The sequence below is a fragment of the Halichoerus grypus genome, chromosome 3 (assembly GCF_964656455.1).
Source record: "Halichoerus grypus chromosome 3, mHalGry1.hap1.1, whole genome shotgun sequence".
NCBI classification, from domain to species: Eukaryota; Metazoa; Chordata; class Mammalia; order Carnivora; family Phocidae; genus Halichoerus; species Halichoerus grypus.
The window spans coordinates 2,216,124-2,237,882 of NC_135714.1; the positions used below are offsets into that span (position 1 = coordinate 2,216,124).

At 50.6% G+C, this 21,759-nt stretch overlaps 1 protein-coding gene across 1 annotated transcript in view; it reads left to right on the forward strand.

Moving 5' to 3' along the window:
• HTT (huntingtin) overlaps positions 1-21,759 on the forward strand; it is a 136,834-nt gene that overhangs the window by 93,706 nt on the left and 21,369 nt on the right. The window contains exons 41-50 of the mRNA XM_036085639.2: positions 5,483-5,690; positions 11,685-11,826; positions 13,335-13,514; positions 13,652-13,828; positions 14,121-14,197; positions 15,880-16,018; positions 17,016-17,138; positions 18,760-18,973; positions 19,359-19,504; positions 20,960-21,137. Coding sequence (XP_035941532.1) covers positions 5,483-5,690; positions 11,685-11,826; positions 13,335-13,514; positions 13,652-13,828; positions 14,121-14,197; positions 15,880-16,018; positions 17,016-17,138; positions 18,760-18,973; positions 19,359-19,504; positions 20,960-21,137 — 1,584 coding nt within the window. The remainder of the gene's footprint in view (positions 1-5,482; positions 5,691-11,684; positions 11,827-13,334; positions 13,515-13,651; positions 13,829-14,120; positions 14,198-15,879; positions 16,019-17,015; positions 17,139-18,759; positions 18,974-19,358; positions 19,505-20,959; positions 21,138-21,759) is intronic.

Here is a 21,759-nt window from a genome sequence, read left to right on the forward strand (position 1 = left end):
TGGGTGGCTTAGTCGGTTAAGCGTTTGCCTTTGGCTCGGGTCATGATCCCAGGGCTCTGGGATCAAGCCCCACGTTGGACTTCCTGCTCAGTGGGGAACCTCCTTTGCCCTCCCCCCCCACCCCCCCGCTTGTGCTCTCTCTCTCTCAAATAAATAAATAAAATCTTAAAAAAAAACAAACAAACCCAAAATGTCATATAATTAAAAAAAAAAAATGTTTTATTGGTGAAAAAAAGTAAACCTGAGGGCTTCCTCCTCTCTTAAAGATTTGGAAGTCCGAGATATTTTTGTACCTTTACATGTGATTGTGAATTAAAAAGGACAGGGAACCCAAGAGAGAAGTTACAAGAAGGCAGCCTTGTAGCATGCATCGGAAACAACCAGTCCATATTAGGATAGTCGGTGCTCTCTAAGAGGAATGAGTGTTTTCAAGAAGAATGCCTTGGCTTAGATTAAATGGGTGAGAAGCTGGGAGACTTTAGTCACAGGGTATAGCTGTATCTTTCTTCTTTCAGCAGGAAAAGCAAGAGGCAATTCTAATCTCTAGGAAAAACAAACAACAAGGAAGTCATGGTCCAAATATGAAGCAAACCAAAGTATGGCATGATTTTCAACAATCAATGTGATTGAAACCCTTGAATTTAAATAGCTTCTTTAAGTGGCTAAGGGGTCATGACCAAGGACCTATAGAAAGAAATGTTATTCTACGTTTCTTGGCTTTGTTGGAAACTATATTCACATAATCATAAATGCTGTTTGATTTTTCAATTTTAAAGTCATTGTGTGAATAAAACATTGAAGACTTATTTACTTAATTTTGGTTTCAGAACAGAATGAAATGTTTTTATTTCCAAGAAAAATAAAAGGGAAACTAACCAACTTAATTTGGGAGTGGAAGGTAGAGAAACAGGTGGAGGGATGGGAGGATCACTAAGCGCATTTGCATTGTTGGGGTTATACAGTCCTATCTGAAGTTGACACAACAGGAAATAGGGGCTACAGAGTTAACCAAATAGAACCAAAAATGTAACTTCAGTTGATGGGTAGCATGAGTGAGGTGCATCTCCTCTCTAATAGGGTAGAGTCTGTAACCGTCACTCAGCGTGACTCCGGCAAATCCAGCAGGTTCATTTGCAGGGGAGGACTCTATCCTGTGCTAGAGCAAGGAAAGAAAAGCTTAGAGTTCCTGGAAGTACAGAGGTCACTGTTCTCTTTAGGTATGACCACCTCAGGCACTTTCATTCTGTTGCCCTGTCAAGTATTTCCATGTTTCAGCTCTGATTTCTATGTTGGCTCTGTTCTCTGGTGGGCTTCTTCCCCATGGCAGGAAGGGTGACCCCTGGCCACCTTTGGTCTCAGCCCCGGCGTGAGTCCTGTGCGTGCGCGTGAGGCCCTGGGTGCTCTGGCCCACCTGGGCCAGGTGAGAGATTGGACAGCATTCATTGAGAGGGAGCGAGGGCTACTTCCTCACAGTAAGACAAGAGGAGCAGATGAATAATAGATGGTCTGCTGCAGGTGATAAAAGTATGTCAAGTCGAATTTTGGAGGTAACTGTCAGAACTAGAAACAAGACAACAATTGCCTGAAGAGGGATGGGGCAGGGCATTTGTAAAATCAGAAGCCTCTCTCTATTATTGGATTTTTGAATTGTGTACATACTACTTTCATACAAATTAAAACACACACATGCACCACGTATGTACCTTCAGAGCAGGAGATAGTTCTCATTTTCAGCCCTTCTTCACTTGGCAAAGATGCACCAGGTCAGCCCGCTCCAGTGCCATGTGGTCAGGAAGGCTGATGTGGCTCTTGCCTTCGTGGGGCTTGCAGTCCAGTGGGGAGGATGATGCACAGGCAGGGAGTCATGAGTCTGGATGTTCCCTGTGAAGGGAGCAAGTAGAACAGCGATAGGCAGATGGGGGGATGGGGGGGAGGGAGGACAGGGTCCCTGAGAGGCGATGTTAAGCTAAGGCCCAAAGGCAAGACGTTGCTATGCTCCGGCCAGACAGCCGCTGAGAGCACATCGGCGAGGGTCAGAGGGCGACCGGGGAGGCGGGCAGGGGTGGGGGTCGCGGAGAAGAGGGTGTCTTCGTGGCTGCTTCATTTAACTGCTGTTGCCCTTGGACGGGGGCACGGCCAGAATTTAATTATCAAGTGGACTCAAGAGTTTTAAGCCCTCCTCATTAGTAACATTGAAAGAATTTTTGTTTTGAAGAGCTTCTGATTTATGCTTCACTGACACACGTAATAAGTTTAAAGTTGAGAAAAGAATTAAGCTACGTGAATAATAAGGTCATTTGTAACATGTTGGTCATTCTGATACTTGGCCATTGATTGGTTTGCGTCTGATACCAGAAGGACACCTGTTCATCTCTAAAGGCTGCTTGCTTCCCTCTTTGGACAAGAGTGACCTCTTGCGCGTCACGTGGAGTTCTGTGGCCTTCCAGGTGTATCCTGACTCACCACCCTCACTTCCTCCTGTTCCTTGTCTCAAAACTCAGGGGAGGTATTGTGTAGTCTACGGTAGCGCTGTCCACGAGAGCCTCCTGCATTGGGGAGCATTCTGTGTCTGCAGTGGTTCAGTTGCTTCCAGCCACATGGGGCTCTTGGGCACTTGGAATGTGGCTGGTGTGGATTAAGGAGATACTTTTTAATTTTATTTAATTTTAATCGACTTAAATTTGCATGGCCCCTTGTGGCTAGTGGCCGCTGTATCAGGACAGGATGTGAGCGGCAGTGCGTTCTACCAAAGGGCTCTGGGCACGCGGGCTCTGTTGCGGTGTCTTTGCATGCTGTCATTTGGTTCAATATTTGCAAATAAAGTGTGTGTTTCTAAGTGTCTTTTTCCATGTTGTTTATTTTGACTGCATTTCTTCTAAAGATACTAGGGGGCAGAATTACTGTGTTTGATTTTGAGACAGAGTTTAAGTAAATCATCTTGTACTTTTATATAAATGAGGTGCATTTAGCATATCAAGTTGGTGATTTTTATTTATGCTTTGCTTAAACAAAGGCAGTGAATTCTAGTCCTCCACTGAAAATTGAGACCTTCGAAAACGGTTCTTCCTGCAGCAATAAGATTGACCTTGATTCAGATTCACACTTGGGCAAAGATGAGGATGGCCGCCCTGCTGGGAATCAGGGTGTTCACGGTGAGGTGTTCGCTTTGTACACCCCCTCAGTCCTTAGAGCAGCTCTATGAGATAGTCCCCCTTTCTGCTGAAGGGAGAGTTCAGGCTCCAGAAGGTCCTGTGGTAAAACAGATTGCAAACCCGACCGTTTCGTCTTGCCCTTTGTTCGCTCTCACACACCACGCACCACGCTGCTGCCCGGATGCCAGTGGTACACGCAGCAGCTCACGTCTGCAGGGCCCTTCCTGCAGCCCCGGAGAGTCCAGTCACGTGGGGCCGCTGCCTCCAGCCCTGCTTCCAGCACTCCTGGCCACACGTCTCTTTCAGCTCCGGGAGGACGGGGCAAGGCAAGCCTTCCTGGCTCAGGTGCTTGTCTGTGCTTTGTCACTGTCACTTGGCCCCGGGGCCCTGTCCCTTCTCCCAGGTCTCAACTCTTGGGGCTTCCCTTGCCTCCCAGTCACATCAGACATTGGCCTTCTTTCTGTCTCAGCCAGTGGTCGCTGCTCAGGAGACGGGGGGGAGACCCCGCCCAGCGCCTCGTCCCGTCCTGGCCCAGTACCCGCGCTCCCCACGTGTTAATTAAGGTCACGTAGCTACTGTAACAAAGAACAGCAGCATTTCGGTGGCTTGCCACAGTAGGGGGCTGTTCTTGTTTCTGTGCCCATGCGGGAGGGTGTTCCTGGTCCCTGCTGGCTCTTCTGCATGTGGAGGTTCAAGACCAGGCCTCTCTTCTTCCTGGGGCTCAGCTGTCCGGGGCATTAGCACCCTGGCCTTGCTGGTTGAGGAGGACAGGGAAGGTAGAAGAGGCTTTGTTGCCTTGGACTGAAAGTAACCTATATCCCCTTTGCTTGCGTTTCTTTGGTGTACCTCTTAGCAGCCCCCGCCCCATACAGGGGCTCGTTCACCCTGGTGGGTGACTGCTTCCCAGCAACAGCCTGTTGGGCAGGACAGACCCTGGGGGCAGAGCCGTAGGGATGACAGCCAGGAGGTTCCAGGTGATGGACAGCAGAGGCAGGCGTCACGGCAGGATCAGCAGTGCCGTCAGCCTTCTGCCAAGGGCACCGGGTGGGCCAGAGGGCTTTCTAGAGCCTTCACCAGTGCGTGTGCATCCCCACCACTCCCATGCTCTGCCCTTTCTCCATTGAGTATTCTTGGTCCTGGTTTCGATGCTTGATCTCTGTTCTTTCTCTCCTGCTGTCTCTCTCCCTCTCTCTCTCTCTCTGACTCTACCCTCTGCCTTTCTCCCTTTCTCTGTCTCTGTCCCCCTCTTCTCGCTCAGTAGGGTTGTCCCCTTTGTGACCTGCCCCTGGTTACTGCTGCAGAGACGACTCGACATTGTCTACAGAGTCTGGGTCACCCCACTGACGTGGCTGCCTTGGGCTCTTATGTCCATTCTCCTTCTAGTGTGTGACTTGGTGTCTTGCCCACACCTGATGATTGAACTCGTCACCTGGCATAGCTGCTTGATTCTGGCTTTTTCTTGCCAACATGCTCCGCACCATCGTGGGAGATGTTCAAACCCAGCGTCACTATGGACTCCTCCCTGCCCCAGTGAACCGTCTGACTTCTTCTCTGCTCATGGCCCCTCTGGAGGCCATGTGACCTTTCCTAGCAGCCCTCTGGCAGCAGCCCCGGTTGGTGGTCCTTTGCTCTGCCCAGTGCCATACTGAGCCCTTCACTCAGGTTTTACTCTGTGATCCCTTTGCAGCCCTGTGAGCAGCTACTGCTCTTAATTCTGTTTTGCAATGAGAAAACTAAGACCCCAGGTAATGTACAGCGAGGGCCGAGTAAATGGTAGAGCCACAGCTCCGACCACAGCTTGCTGTCCTCTGTTGAGTAAAACCCCATATCCATAGTCTGTCATTCCCTCTTCTCTGTGGCCGGGCTCCCCATTCCTCCACAGCAGCACCTGCCTCTTCCCTCGGGGCCATTGGCCCCACAGGGAGCCCACACAGTAATGCAGGGCACAGAGGACCGGGCCCAGCTCATGCCCTCTTCCTCCGGGCACTTGCTGTGGCCCACGAGGAGCTGTTTGTTGTGGCAGGAGTAGGGTGTGGTGAGGGTCCTGCCCCACCTGCCAGAGCAGACTCGGCCCCCCGGCCCGGCCCTGTGGAGGCCTCGCCGTCCCAGGGGCGCCGAGTGCAGGCCACCTGCTCCTCCGCGGAGCTCCTGGACAGCTTGCTCCCGGCAGTGGGGAGAAGGCCCGGGAGTGTAAGGATGTTAGCATCTGGGCTCTGAACGTGTGGCTCTGGGAAGGAGCTGAGGGTGTGTCTTCTTGTGGGAGATCTTCCTGCGGCCACAACGAGCAGCCTGACGTTTGCCTCTCAGTTGTACTTTTGGTTGGTTTCTAGGAATGTTCCGGAGAATCACGGCGGCTGCCTCGAGACTCTTCGCGGCGGACCACGCTGACGGCACTTTCTACGGCCTGGAGAGGCTGAATGCGCGCGTGCGCTCCATGCTGCCCACGCACCCGGCGCTCGCGCTGCTCTGGTGCCAGCTGCTGCTGCTCGTCGGCCACACCGACTACCGCTGGTGGGCGGAGGTGCAGCAGACCCCCAGGTACGTCCGCCTCGTCGGCCACACCGACCACCGCTGGTGGGCGGAGGTGCAGCAGACCCCCAGGTACGTCCGCCTCGTCGGCCACACCGACCACCGCTGGTGGGCGGAGGTGCAGCAGACCCCCAGGTACGTCCGCCTCGTCGGCCACACCGACCACCGCTGGTGGGCGGAGGTGCAGCAGACCCCCAGGTACGTCCGCCCGCGCCCGGGCGGCCTGCTCGCGTGCCTCGTGTGGATTGTGCTGCCGGCAGGCCTTCCTCTCGTGGACGCTGTGCTGCAGGGAAAATGTGCTCAGACCGAAGGCGCTCAGAGTAGCCGCTGCTTTCCAAGTGCGGTTTCTTTGACACGGTTCCTCTTGAGGGTCGTTCTTGTCACGCTGTGTCCCTCCTGCTAGGCTCTCATCCTTAAATTGCTTCCAGAGCCAGACATGTTGCAATGTCTTAACTTCGTTATAAGTTAAATGTGGTTCTGGTTATTCTTAGATAATGAAGTAATTACTGAGCAACATTTCAAAACTGCTTGGAAATACCCTATTTTTTGTCATTCACAAAGACTTATTAAGTATCTGGGGGTGACCCCCTTTTTGCAAAAAAGTTTTCAGGGTTAAGCCTTGATTTCTGGGCACTGTCCTGCTCAGACATTTGCACACATGTGGGAATAGAAGCTTTGCCGCCCCTCTGCCGAGCTGAGTCCTCAGTGCAGAGTTTCTGGAAGGCTCAAGGGCCCATGGTGAGGAGAGAAAGCAAGGACTGCAGGGCGGAGGTCAGCTCCTCTCTGCTCAGTGTGGAAAGGCTGAGCTGTGTGAGGCCTGGGGTCCTAGTTGGGCCACTCCATTGCATTCAGCGGGAAAATCCAGTGTCAGTAGGCACCTTTCAATGTCTGTTCTGCGCTATATGCCATGGGATATGCAAAGAAAAATAATATGCATTTTCTGCCCTCCACATGCTTATATTTAGTCGGGACAGACCGGTGAAAACATTGGGAATGCTTCAAGAACATGACCTGCTGTAAGAGTCAGGAACAGAAAATGATTGTCTGCTTTAGTGCTTCTTCAGTGTACATATAAATCCACCGGCGAGCTTATTAAAATCAGGTTCTTGTCCAGCAGATCACTGGGGAAGCCTGGGACTCTGCTTTTCTGCCAGGCTCCTGGGTGGTGCCGATGCTCTCGTCCACGGAACACACTCCAGGCCAGGCCCTGAGTCCTTGAGGAGTGTGCCTCAGGGCCACCAGGGAGCTTGTTCCAGGGACCAGGACTGTGACCCAACCCACCACCAGACCTGGCAGCTGGGTACCTTCGGAATTAGGATCCTGGGCTCTCGTGTTCTCAGAGTCTCCCCAGGAAACTCCCATGGGCACCCAAGATTGAGTTGTGCTGGGCAAGACTTGGTGGGGTGGGGCCTGAGTTAGCGGCTGATGGTAACAGGTGTGTAGGTGGACAGAAGGTGAGAAATTGTCCATTACCCCAGTGGGTATGTGAGCCAGTGAGTTTCCTCCCCTCCCTCCTCCCTTCTCCCATCTCCTCTTCCTCCTCGTCCTCCTTTTGATGGCTGGTGGGTGGTGAGGGCAGAGGGACCTAGAGTGGGTTCAAGAGGAAGTGGGAGGGCGGACCCCAGTCTGATGATTAGGAAGTAGTCAGACACACCCAAACGGAAGGGCCTTCCACAGATCTGGGGGATAAAACATCCAGAAAGAACACTATTGAGTTAATGGAGGGAATTTGAATGTGAGTTCTAGGGGCCCTGTTGTTTTGTGGTGATGAGGAGTTTTCAGGGGACCCCTGCTGAACTACTTAGGGGCAAGTGTCTTCACCGGTGAGTACTCTCAGGTGGTACAGGCCAAAAAGTGTGCGTGCATAGAGTGCATATGTGTGTATGTGCAGAGTGTCTTTGTGTGTAGAGTATATGCATGGGTGTGAGTGCACGCGTGTGTAGAGTATATGCGTGGGTGTGAGTGCACGCGTGTGCAGAGTATATGCGTGGGTGTGAGTGCACACGTGTGTAGAGTATATGCGTACATGTGTGCACGTGTGTGTGGAGTATGTGCGTACATGTGAGCGTGTGTGTGGAGTATGTGCGTACGTGTGAGTGCACGTGTGGAGTGCGCATATGCGTGTGTATAGTGTGTGCGTATGTGGAGTATGCATATGTGTGCACGTGTGTAGAGTATGCATACGTGAGTGCGCGCGCGTGTTGAGTATGCATGCGTGTGCGTGCACGCGCGTGTGGAGTATGCATACGTGTGCGTGCACGCGCGTGTGGAGTATGCATACGTGTGCGCGCGTGCGTGGAGTATGCGCGTACGTGTGAGCGCGTGTGGAGTGCGCATATGCGTGTGTATAGTGTGTGCGTGTGGAGTATGCATACGTGTGAGTGCGCGTGTGGAGTATGTGCGTACGTGTGAGTGCGCGCGTGTGTGGAGTATGCGTACGTGTGAGTGCACGTGTGGAGTGCGCATATGCGTGTGTATAGTGTGTGCGTGTGTGGAGTATGCATACGTGTGAGTGCGTGCGTGTGTGGAGTATGTGCGTACGTGTGAGCGCGCGTGTGGAGTATGTGCACACGTGTGAGTGCTTGCGCGTGTGGAGTATGTGCACGCGTGTGGACTATGCATACGTGTGAGTGTGCGCGCGTGTGGAGTATGCATACGTGTGAGTGCACGTGTCTGTGGAGTATGCATACGTGTGAGTGCGTGTGTGTAGTGTGCATGTGCGTGTGTATAGTGTGCATGTGTGTGGTGTGTACATGTGTGAGCATATGTGTGCATAGTGTGCGTGTGTGTGCACACAAAGGTGGCAGCATATTAGTGGTTGACTCTAGGTGAAGAGGGTTTGTTCATTGAATTAATCTTTCAGCTTTTCTATTGGTTTGAAAGTTTTCAAAGTAAAAGTTAAGGAAAAAAGATCACGGAAGTAGGGACATTTTGGACCACGGAGCTCTGGACAATTCACAGGAGGAGGAGTGCTCCAGAGGGGAGGAGATGTGGGAAATGGGGTCACGAGTTCCTCACCAACACTCGATGTCACGGGGGCTTTCCCTCCTTGCCCTTGTAGTGGATGCAGGGCACTGCTTCTTGTGGTTTTCACTTGCATTTCGCTGATTCGCTGATAACATGGTAACATAAAGGTAATCGTGTTTTCATGTACTTATTGGCCATTTGTGTATCTTCTATTGTAAAGTATGTATTCAATATTTGCCGGTTTTTTGAAATTTGGCTATTATCTTGTTATTGAGTTGTAAATTTTTTATATATTCTGAATCTAAGTAAATGTTTTCTCTCCATCTGTGGTTTGCCATTTTATTTTTTTAATGGTTTCTTTGGAAGAGCAGAATTTTTAAATTTTTATGAAATCAAGTGTGTCATTTTTTCTGTTTCATTCTATCTCTCTTCAATCCAAGAAATGTTTGCCTACCCCAGGATCATGATTTTCTTCTATGGTTTCTTCTGGAACTTGCGTAGCTTTAGTGTTTACCATTCCGAGTTAATTTTTGTGTATGACAAAGCGTGAGGGTGAAGAGTCATCTCCCCACCCCACCCCCCCAAAGGGCGGTTCTTTCAGTGTATTTTGTGAAAAAGACCGTGCTTTCTCTCTTGAGTTCCCTTGGCACTTTTCTTGGAGCATAGTGTGGCTCAGACGTGCGGACCTTGTGGACTCTGCTCACGCCCCCAATTGGCGTCTCCACCGTCGCGGCAGCACCCACACCGCCGCCACCACGTCGTCACCCCGGCTGCCGTGCCCGTTCCCCCGCTCTTCTTTACTTCCAGAATAGTTTTGGCTCCTGTAGGTTCTTTGTATGTCCACGTTTATGTTGTAGAATCAGGTTGCGTCTACAAACGAGCTCGCTGGCCTCTTGACTGAGCATGCCGCTGGTCCGGGATTGAGGGAGCACTGGCGTCCAGTGTCCAGTCTTTCGGTCTTCAAACATAGTCTCTCTCCGGGTATTTCGGTCTCTCATTTGCCACAACAGTATCTCATAGTGTGTCGTGTGCAAGCATTATTCGTATCTTACACATTTCATGTTTTGGAATACTGTTTTAAATGGTACGTGGAAAAGTGTTTTGTTTCCCATGGTGTGCTGCTGGTTTATAGACGTGCATTTGGTTTTGTCCTCACATCCTGAGACCCGGCCCAGCTCATGCAGCATCCCCAGGAGGCTTTTCGTGGGCTCTGGAGGGTTCTCTGTGAACACATGCATATCATCCACAGGTCAAGACTTTTCCCTTCTTCCTTCCCCACCCGTATTCCTCTTGTTCTCTTCTCTCCCTCAGGACACTGACCAGGCCCTCCAGACAGGGCTGGCCTCCATTTTTCTTTATTTGTAGAGTCAGTAGATAGATGCAGCTCTGCACGATGGTGACCTCCCCAGCTTGCACAGGCAGGCTCTTGGGCAAGCAGAGAAGCTGTAGTCTGGCCACACGGCCCCAGGAAGCACCCGCGGCTGCCACAGCAGGGTCTGCTCCTGTCTGCTGCTTGTTTGGGGGGCTCTGTTTTCATTGATTTGTTTCCAGTCTGTCTGGCCTTCCGGTGGCCTCTTTCGGTCTTGCACGTGCCATGGCACTGGGGCTGTGGTGTGGCCACGTGTCAGTTCTGAGGCCTGGATTTGGGGCGTTCGTTCACCATCAGTATCTAGCCGCATCTGTCCTGAGGTCTCCGGGGCTTGCCCACTACAAGCTGGGGCTCAGTTTGGATTGACGTGGGTTGACATTCAAATCCTGCTGCTGGATTTGAATTGCAAGTTCTGCCCCCTCTCCTGCAGAGGCTCCCCTGTAGTGCGTACCATTGTGAAACGTGGGGCTGGCCGAAGGGCTGAGGAGAGGAGGGGTTTCTGTTGGTTGGTGTTTCATTGACCTGTGACTTAACACTACACGGAAATGCATCCTTTTGTACCAAATATTGTCAGGTGAACAATGCCACAGTCACAATACAGGACGGTCCCCTGTGTCCTCTGTGGCCACCCCCTCCCCCAGCACTGGTCCATGCTCCGTCCCTGTGTTCAGCCCGTTGCACAATATGCCCTATGGATGAGTCCTACGGGTCTGTAGCCTTTTGAGTCTGGCTTCATCAGTTAGCGCAGGATATTTAAAGCTCATTTATGGCCTTGCATGGATCAGTGGTTTGTTCTTCGGACTGGCGAGTAGTATTCTGTCATACGGATAACGCGGGTGCGTCCACTCACCAGGTGAGAAAAGGGACATTGCAGTTGGAACATTTTTTTTAATCTGTAGACTATTTTATACCAGTTGCTCTTGTAAATCCCAAGGTGTTGTAGGAAAAGTTGAGACATTTCAGAATATTCTTGTCCTCTTGTGACTACTGTCCCCAGTAAGCCTTAGCAGAGATGCACAGGCTCTTTGTTGCCGAGGGACGGGTATTGTCCTCAGACTCTTCCGTCAGGGGCTGTTCACAGGTGTGGCGACACTTGTCGGAGGACTTATGACCGCTTCGAGGGTCCCCGAGGGTGTAACCCGTCGACTGAGAAGTGAATGAAGTAACCTTCACAAGCGGGGAATGAGTTTTGCGGCCGTACTTTCAGATAGGGCTTGCGTGGCGGCACGTACCAGTGGGCAGGTGAGGGTGGCAACATTTCCCCAGTAATGGTGCAGTGAAATCCGACCGCGTACAGGCTTTCTCCCGGCGGTGGGCAGCGTTCTGCAGACCCACACTGGGAATCCTGAACACAGTTGCTGTGTTTTCCGGCGCAGTTGGTGAGAGCCTGGTGCCTGAGTGCCGATCAAAGGTGCGGCTTCATGGCAGGTTCTGCCTTAAGTCAAGCATTTGACTGTTTGCCGGTGAGATCTCTGTGTTCTTTTGATGTCCATACGTGCTTTGCCCCGGCTCAGAAGTAGGTCGCTGAGAGTGTGCATCACATCCTATCACGGCAGTGCAGTCCGTCTGCTCTAGCCCTGGAACTGAGCTTCTGGTCGTCTTCAGCTTTGCAGATAAGCTCGCTCTTGTCCTGGAAACGTTGTCAGTGCATCTGTTGCTCCCTCCAGGAGACGCAGTCTGTCCAGTACGAAGTCACTCAGCCCCCAGATGCCTGGAGAGGAGGAGGACCCCGATGCAGCCTGCAAGCTTGGGGTGTGCAATAGAGAAATAGTGCGAAGGGGAGCGCTCATTCTCTTCTGCGATTATGTCGTAAGTCCTGGCGGGGCGGGGGGCCGGAGGGCACCAGTGTGTGTGATGCTGTGCAGACCGACCTCCCGCCGCCATCGGCACAGGGCTGTAGTGAGCGTTCCGTCCTGCTCCGGCCAGTCACGGACGTGGAGGTCTGTCTGCAGAAGGTTTCACTCAGCTGTCGCCTCTTGGGCGAGTGTGACTTGGAGTGGAGTTCTGATGTAAACGCTGTTTACCATCTGTGCAGAGGGTGTTGGTGTCCACTGTTGGCATTTTAAATGACTTCTTGTTGGAATGCCATCTTTAAAAAAATTACTTTTGTAGAGTTTTTGACCATAAAACTAGCATCCCATGTTTAACATGGAAAATTGACAAAAACCAATAAACAGAAGAAAATACAGTCCCCTTGTAATTGCGTTACTCAGAAAACCTGTTGCGGCATTTTGGCTGGGATTTGGTGCTTTTTCTCTGCCGATAACAGCACACGCGTTTCTTCGGCAGAGACATGGCACCATATTCATACTGTGCTCACACAGCAAAGCGTGTGATGTTCTCAGTGGGGAAAGGAAGGGGAATCCTTCAAGCAGCTGGTTGTTATCATGCAGATTTTATGTTGCTATTTTTTATTGATACTCATTTTTTGATTTACATTCTTTATGTTGAAATAGTTTTTCTATCTTGTTCTACTTCTGAGAAATGATTTAGTATAATTGTATAATGCTGTCTTTCACAGAAATGTAAGAAAAATATTAATTTTGTAAGTTAGTACTATTAAATTATTCCACATGGAAAATATTAATCATTAACCAGATGTCAAAGAATTGATTTCATTTTACAATTTCTGCCTAGAAGGATTATGAGTTAAGATGAAAAGGCAACACACATATTCAAAGATGGATATTTATTTCCTTATAAATCTTAAAATTTCTCTCTTTAATATCCATTTGATTGGTGGAATCTATTCATATTTTGGATTCAGGAATTCTGTCAAAACTGTGGCAGATACAGGGAGCCCATTTTCTCCACTGACCTGTCACAGGACTGGGGAAGGAGAACTGGGGAGCACTCTCGTTAGGCCAGACCAAAGCCTGGACAGAGCAGGGTCTGCTGTGTGTCATCTGCTCTCGCTTCACTGCAGGGGGCTCCCGTCACCTGAGGGCAGGGCGGTGCTGCCCCTGCCATTCTGCTGCCCTGGGGTCACTGGTCCTTGGCAGGCACCCTGGGCCTTGCTCTGCTCCTCCTCTGGCCCTTGGCCAGCGTCCCTGGGAACTGTGCTGGAGCATCACATTTCCCTGGCGGGCGGGGTCTGTCCTCCAGCAGCTTTGGCTACAGTGTAGGGTTGAAGGTGATGGATCCTGTGAAGTGAGTTCTGACCCTGATGATTATTGGTGGTCAAACACTAGATAGTTTCAGTTAGGATTATAATTTGGAATTTGTCTTCCCCTTCTTACTTCTGGCCTTTTCTATGGCATCCATGTCTGTTCTGTCCTTGTCGACTTGAGAATGAGTCTGTCACTCTTTCTCCTCAGTGTCAGAACCTACACGATTCAGAGCACCTGACATGGCTCATTGTGAATCACATCCAGGACCTCATCAATCTGTCCCACGAGCCCCCCGTGCAGGATTTTATCAGTGCTGTTCATCGGAACTCCGCTGCCAGTGGCCTCTTCATCCAGGCGATTCAGTCTCGTTGTGAAAACCTTTCAACCGTAAGTCTCCCTGGTGCCAACTGTGGCCAGTCAAGGGTTTTTTTCCACCTTAAAAATGTACTATTGGAATTGGTAAACTGCTGACTTCCAGTTGGCCAAACTTGTGCTCTCGTTGCTTTCCTTCTGCCCGTCGCCAGCCTACCACCCTGAAGAAGACGCTTCAGTGCTTAGAAGGGATCCACCTGAGCCAGTCGGGCGCTGTGTTAGCGCTGTACGTGGACCAGCTCTTGTGCACGCCGCTCCGCGCGCTGGCTCGCACGGTCGACACTCTGGCCTGTCGCCGGGTGGAGATGCTCCTGGCTGCAAACTTACAGGTACTGGGAAAACACTGACGCTAATTTTTACTGAGAACTTAGCAGGGCAGGCGAAACAGTTGCCTGGTTTTTTCCTCCACAGGCATCTTCTTCACACGCCACTGCGAGAAACATGTATAAGATGTATGAGTTGGTCATTCCTTGTGTGCCTGATATGAGCGCTTCCTGTACGTTCCTCTCTGCCTTTGCTACAATAAAGTGTACATGTCACTCTTTCCCTCCTAAACGAGCGCAAGGTGGTTTTGATTCGTTCCATGTTACACACTTGCTGATGTGCTGTTGTCTACTTCAGAGCAGCACGGCCCAGCTGCCAGTGGAGGAGCTCAGCAGGATCCAGGAATACCTTCAGAGCAGCGGCCTGGCTCACAGGTAACGCTACGACCAGGCGTTCCTTGCTTTTGGATAGACTTAGATTTGTACGGGAACGAGCTCGGGATGAGGGATTGATGTGCTTTGTAGACGAGCTCACTGTGGAAAGGCCCTAATAGAAAGCCTTCCTAAGTTAAACAAAATGTGCTCTCACTTTATAAAAAGTGAGGTGAAGTGACAGCACCACCTGTACTGTAGTAATAGGGACATGCCTGCATCCTGTTGGCTGGTCGAGGCCCGACGTGTCCAGATTGCCCGTCCACCCACCTGTGACGCAGGAGAATGCGAGTCATCAGCTTGATCTTAGCCAAATCAGAGCATGTACCTAGCTGCTGCGTAAGAGTGAGCAAATCTGAAAGGCGTTACCTAGTTCTTGGCATGCAAAAATTATAGCTGCATCTTGTTAAAATGTGATTTCTTCCTAGTATTTGTCACCTCGTTCTGCTGCATAACCTTTTAGAAGCCTTTATCAGAAATCATGACGTCTGTTATGTTTCCACAAGTAAATAAAATACATTTTACCTTTAAATTTCACCTTTTTCCCTCCACATGGGGGAAGATGTGTGTGTGCGCGTGCTCGCGTCTGTGTGTGTGCGTGTGTGCGTGCGCTCGCATCTGTCTGTGCGTGTGTGCGTGCGCTCGCATCTGTGTGTGTGTTGTGTGTGCGAGCTCGCGTCTGTGTGTTGTGTGTGCTTGCTCACGTCTGTGTGTGTTGTGCGTGCGCGCTCGTGTCTGTGTGTGTGCGCTCGCATCTGTGTGTGTTGTGTGCGTGCTCGCGTCTGTGTGTGTGTGCGTGCGCTCGCGTCTGTGTGTGTTGTGCGTGCGCGCTTGTGTCTGTGTTGTGTGTGTGCGTTCGCATCTGTGTGTGTTGTGTGTGCGCTCGCATCTGTGTTTGTGTGTGCGTGCGCGCTTGCATTTGTGTGTGTGTGCGCTCGCGTCTGTGTGTGTGTGCGCTCGCGTTTGTGTGTGTGTGTGTGTGCTTGCCTCTGTGTGTGTGTGTCCATGAGCTCTCGTCTGTGTGTGTGTGCTCGCGTCTGTGTGTGTGTGTGCGCGCGCGCACATGAGAGAGAGAACAGAGTAGAATCACTGCACTGTAGCTTGTTGCTGGCGTCCTCATTTGGGAAGGCGCCTAACCCAGTAGGCAGCACATGGTTTGCATGATTTTTCAGTTTGCTGGGCCCAGTTATGTTGTGATTTGCATTATGACGTTGTTGCTCTCATAGCAGATGGTAGAAGGTCAAACTATTATTGACTCTAGACTTAGTATTCAGAGCAGATGAAGAAGGTTATAAATACCTTGTGCCAGATGAGGTGCTTCCTTTATGAAGTGAACATAAATTGGTATAAATTGTATCGTGTTAGGAGAATCAGTGGGAGATTTTGTGCACTTAGATCTTAGAATAGATGATCTATTTTGCATTTGTAAAGAATGCTTTTATTAGCTGTTAAACCATGTATTGCCTGTTACAATGTTCGAGTATAAATGAAATGTCTGCGAAACATTTGTGGGGCGTGAACTGTGGTTATTAAAAATGAGCTAGAGCCTGAAATTGCATCACGCCTTGTCCGAGTGTTGTTGAGACAGCTCTGAAGAGAAAGTGTCTAACACTCGCTTTAAGAGGCCACTGTCACTTCTTAACCTGGGAGACTGTGCTCTAACCCCACGTGTGGTCGGATTCCAGACACCAGAGGCTCTACTCCCTGCTGGACAGGCTTCGTCTCGCCACTGCACCCGGCTCACGTGGCCCTTCTCCTCCGGTCACGTCCCACCCGCTGGACGGGGATGGGCCCCTGGCGCTGGAGACCGTGATTCCAGACAAAGTACGTGTCCAGCATGTATGCATGGGGCACGTGGGGCCCACTCATTTACATCTTTGGCAAATCTGGAGTGTGCGGTGGGGCAGCTCAGGCAACAGGACGTCCTGGCACCTGGCGTGGCCCCCAGGGGCTCCCAGCCTGCCGTTCCTCGCCAGCAGTGGGCAGGGTCCCATCACTGACAGGACGCCTGAAGCCCAGTCCAGGTCATGAGCAGGAGGTGTGGGGTGAGAAAGGGAATGCTGACTTGGGACACTTGTGGCATCGGGGGGAGGGGAGAGTAAAGAGAGCAGTGGCCGTAGCCTGCATAGGCGGTCGTGCTCGCCTACTTGGCCCGTCTGCCTCTCAAACCCGCTGACCTCCTGTGTTGACCGCACCATCCCAAGGACCCTGGTACATGGTCATGACCCTTGCTACTCACACCTCAGAGCTGGGGACTGTTGGGGCCTTGGCAGATCCTTGGTACTCTGCTTTCCTGGAGGGAGGTCAGTGTGGACATGAGCTTGGATTTTGAAAACCCATCACCTGGGCACAGAATGGCAGAGCTCAGGCCTCGGCTGCACTGGCCTTGGAGAGAGAGGAGCGCTGCAGACACCCCAATAGAAGATGTTGGGAGCAGTGCCAGGCGAGGGGCGGACAGAGGGTGAGGGCACAGAGCAGAGGGCCAGAGAGCTGAATTAGGACACTTGGGTGCTTACCAGGGGAGGGGAGAAGCAGAGCCTGTCCCGGCGGGAACGGCAAGTCAAAGACACAGCCTTTGTAGCAGTTCCTATGGAAAAGGCCTGTGGTTTGGTGAGCAGCCACATGGCGGGCTAGAATCCAGCTAGAATCCAGTTTCATGGAAGCTGCATTCATAGTCCCCGGGAGACCACTTGTCCTTCAGTCTGGGGCCACGGGATGTGAGGGGCAGTGGGCAAAGAAACAACACACGTTCAGTAGAGTTGAAGCCCCTTAAAAGCCATGCCCAATTTCATTGGGTTCTCCATCTTTTTCTTCTTCCCAGGACTGGTACCTACGTCTAGTCAAATCCCAGTGCTGGACTAGGTCAGATTCTGCGCTGCTGGAAGGGGCAGAACTGGTGAATCGGATTCCTCCCAGTGACATGAGTACATTCATGATGAACTCGGTACGGCGGAGAGCAGCAGGATGCTAGCAGGATGCCTGATCCGTTTTATCATCATGTGATCAACTTAGGACATGGGCCACTCACTTTTCTGCCTTAATGGCAGAACCTATAATCCAGACAGGATGGAGCATGGGAGACTGTAGTCTAGATGGGGCAGGACGTGGGAAAACTGTAATCCAGATGGGACGGGATGTTATTTCAGCTATATTAGAATCCAAAAGGAGGTAAATTGTGTCTAATTCAACTTTCCATGCATTTGAAGAGAAGAGGTTCTCTTAGATTGCAGTCTGTTCTCACTGCGTGTCCTCATGGCCATGAGGAAAGGTATTAAAATGGTGTCATGGTAGATGATTTAATGGACCCTCATGGTATTCTGGAAATTGATCTTTAGTAAGACCCCTCCCCTTGTTTTATGTGGTGAGGTCCTCCTGCCCCCATTACTTATAGTGAGGTCCCCATACCCCTGCTTCATACAGTGAGGTCCGCTCCCTGTTACATGTGTTGTATGTAATAGTCCATGATGTGTGGTTAGGCCTTCTCCTCCCCGCCCCCAACTAGATGTCATGAGGTCCCCGTCCCCACCCTTGATGTTGTGCAGGCATGCATGCTGGGAGGCTGCTGGGCAGGTCCTGTGGGGACTGGACCCTCTGGTCGTACCAGCTGCAGCCTTAGCAGGTTCCTTCCCAGATATCCTGGGACCAGCAGCTGACTAAAGCTCCAGGTGTTTTAATGCTGCCTCGATATGTACCACATGGGAATGAGGAGCAGCAGGGGCCTTGGCAGGGGGCTGGGCAGCAAAGGATGGGCCAGGCGTGGATGAAGGGACTCGGGGCTGAGGCCACACAGCAGTATGCTCCCAAGTACTGATTCTTCATCAGTTTGACAGTGGGAGCTACATTGAAAAAACAGAATAGGCTCAAAATCAGCTTGCTAAAGTAATTTTAAGCTCCATTCAGTGAAAGCTGATTTGCTGAATGATAAATTTGCTTAATCTATTTATCGAATTTTCCAAATTCAGTAATTGGACTTTTAATAGCTTTAAAGGTTCTGGCTGTAGCAGAAAGGTTCAATTTTGGTTACTGATGATGACATATGCTTTTCTGAATGTTACCTAAATTCAGATAAATATTCTACCTGAAAATTGGCCCCAAAAAATCCTTAAATGGTTTTTAAAAGTTGGTAAAACCCAGTACCTACTGATACACTGTCATGGGAATGCTGCTTTTCACCCACAGTTGTGGCCACTTTGATTTATTTCAGCTGCCTTTGAACATAACTTTCTCAAACTTTGTGAATTTTGGTGTTTCACTGGATTTCTTGGGTGCCATATATTTTTATCAATTAAAAATTACATATGTTCAATTTTTTATTTCAAACAAATCTGAACGCATAAAAAATTTAAAATCTTTAATACTAAAGTACCCCAAAGAGACCAGAAACACACTTCACGGAGCATATGGTATTTATTTTGGGAAGTAGAATATTCTTTAAAATATATTGTTCATAGTTTACTCATCTGTGCTTTCTCAGAAATGTTTGCATTATCCCTTTTTCTGTTGTGTTTTTCTTGCCTGGTTGAAAAGCGTGTAATTGTTGTTCAACCTTTAACGTCCTGATTCAGGAATTCAACTTAAGCCTGTTGGCCCCATGCCTGGGCCTGGGCATGCGCGAAATCTCCGGAGGCCAGAGGAGTCCCCTTTTTGAAGCAGCTCGCCTGGCCACTCTGGACCGTGTGAGCGGCCTGGTTCAGCAGCTCCCTGCCACCCACCACGTTTTCCAGCCGTTCTTGCCTGTGGAGCCCACCGCCTACTGGAACAAGTTGAATGATCTATTTGGTAGTTAAAATTAAAACTTCTTTTATTTTTTAAAAATGCTGCAGAGCCAATATCATGCTTTGGACTGAGTAAAGATACAGTAAATGCTGTTGACCTAATAAACTGAAAGCATGTGCAGAGGTGACTGAGAGACGGTGCCAGGGACCCTAGCTCTGGATGTCTTTTGGCATGTTTGCCCCTTTGCTGTTCCTCGGCCTCGCCCTGGAGGAACACTAGGGTAGACCTCAGAGGAAGACGTGTCCCGAGTCACGTGCACAGTTGGGTGTGTGTGCAAATGTGCTTCTGAGCTGAAGGTACCTTTAGATTCTCAGAGAATGGGCTGACTGCCTTTCACAGGCCATGAACCTAGGCTAGAGTTGCATTCACCCACAGTCTTGTGTTTCAGGGGATGCTGTGTTGTATCGGTCCTTGACCACTCTGGCCCGGGCCCTGGCCCAGTACCTGCTGGTGTTCTCCAAGCTGCCCAGCCATTTGCACCTCCCTCCTGAGAAGGAGAGGGACACTGTGAAATTTGTGGTCATGACCCTCGAGGTAAGAGGCAGCTCGGGAAGCCAGTGTTTCTGTGCTGAGGGACTATCACTGGAGAAATAGGAAACCGAGGAGCTGTGCAGTCGGGCCTCCTCCTGTCCTCACCAGGACAATAACTATGGGTGTCAAGCACCACATCCATCCCCTACTTTCCTGAGCACATTCATACCCCTGACCGCGCGGGTCCTCACAGGTGCCTTGTGACATTGGCCACATAGCACTTCCTGTCCCTACTTTCCAGCTGGCCTAGGACCTGGGCTCCCACCACGGTGTCTCCCCCGCACGCGTCTGGGCCGAGGGCACGGGTCTTAGAGGAGGGTCTGGCAGGGAGGAGGCGGGGCAGGGGAGAAGCAAGGATGACTGGAGAGATGAGCAGAAACCTTTGAGGGATCTCTCAAACAGTGGAGGGAGTCCTGTGCTTATGTGTGGATCTCTTCCCTTGACTCCAAGATGCCTTTGATTTCAGGACAGACATCCATTAAATATGTTTTCTCTAAGGAAAAGGAAGCACTGTGAATGTAGAGTATATCCTAATTTTAGATAATTAAAGAAAATAGTCTGCGAAAATTATTATGCTTTAAATAGAGTAAAAACCTGGATGTTTCAGCCATGGGAAATTAAACACTCTGTGTTGATACTTATAATCACCCCCACCATGTGTACACATTGTGGGTGCATCGCCTTTCCATACAACTTCTGGCAAATAGTCTAGCCTACATCCTTGCAGCCAGAGCCCGAGCTGTGTTTGTCAGCCTGAGCAGGACACGGCTGACTCAGCATCAGCTCCACCTGCCAGCAGGGAGAGAGGTAGGTGTCAGGAGGGCACGCGATGAACAGGCGCCTGCTGGAGCCGGGCCAAGTCAGATGGCTGCTGACACCTGTCCTGCAGGTCTCCGTGCAGTGTGCAGGCGGGCAGGCTCACAGACGGTTCCCGTACGGAGTCCCGTGCCTGCTTTGTGCGGGGCGGGATGGGCTCTGTTATTCCCATTTCACAGACGAGGAAGGCAGGGCTTGGAGACATTTGTCTGGCTTGTCCGGGTTTCACCCACTAAGAAGTAGCCCATTGGCATCTGAACCCAAGCCTGGCCGTCTCCAGGCCCCATGCTCTCAGATTCAGTCTCTGACTATGACCTAGGCAGGTTCTGCCTGCACCCTGGGAGGCCCGAGGAGGAGCCTGACCTGGAGGCCGTGTGGCCAGGGAAGGATTTCTAGAGGAGCCCACGGTGCTGCAGGAAGGAGAAGCAGTGAGATCAGGGTGGCCGTTCTGGCAGAGAAGTGAGCCCAGGCACTCTTGGGAGTGGGCGACAGGGTCCCGTCCCTCGAATCATAGTCTGGACCTGCTGGCTTCTCGCTCTTGAGACAGTTCCCGGAGAGCTGGGGGTGGTTTGCTTCCCCGGCAGCTCGGAGACAGGAAGGAAGCGGGCCTAAGCCTCCTGTCACGTCGACCCTCCCCTCTAGGCCCTGGCGTGGCATTTGATCCATGAGCAGATCCCGCTGAGTCTGGACCTACAGGCCGGCCTGGATTGCTGTTGCCTGGCCCTGCAGCTGCCCAGCCTCTGGAGCATGCTGTCCTCCCCAGAGATGGTCACCCATGCCTGCTCTCTCATTCACTGTGTCCGCTTCATCCTGGAAGCCGGTGAGTCCGTGACCACGACACGTTTCTGTCCTCTATCACTGGGACCAGCAGTCAACTCTGTTTACCAGGTGCCAAGTGAGGAACTGGGGGTGACTCGGTGGATAAAATATGGGCCTTGTGTTCATTTCCAGTGTCTTGGATTCGGCACTAGAATTGGATTTGAATTTGCTTTTGTAGTCATTTTGTTTAGATTTTGGAGTTCCAGCTTTCATAAAAAATACTCCTAATTTTACGTCCCTTTGATCTCTGGTCCTACTTGACTGTTTCATGCTTTTAGTCCCAAATGACCATAAGATTTAATAAGATTACATTAAAAAGATTGTTTTCTGTTATAGTCAAAATGCTTGTTTCTATAATGCATTGTAATAATATATTATAAAATAAAAGTGACTTATTCTTTTCAAGGGACAGTGTCCTTAACAAGGGTCATTAGCCAGAATTTCTCAAAAATTGGACATTATAGTTTACATGTTAGAGGGTGTTTTGAAGTTTGATTGTTTAAATTGTTTTCATCTGTGCATTTGTAGTCAGCTTGAAAACGAAGATCTAGGGAGTAATTTTTCAAAGCGAGACTTCTTGGGGATTGCAGTGATGCTTTTAGCAGTAATGAATCACGAGCTGT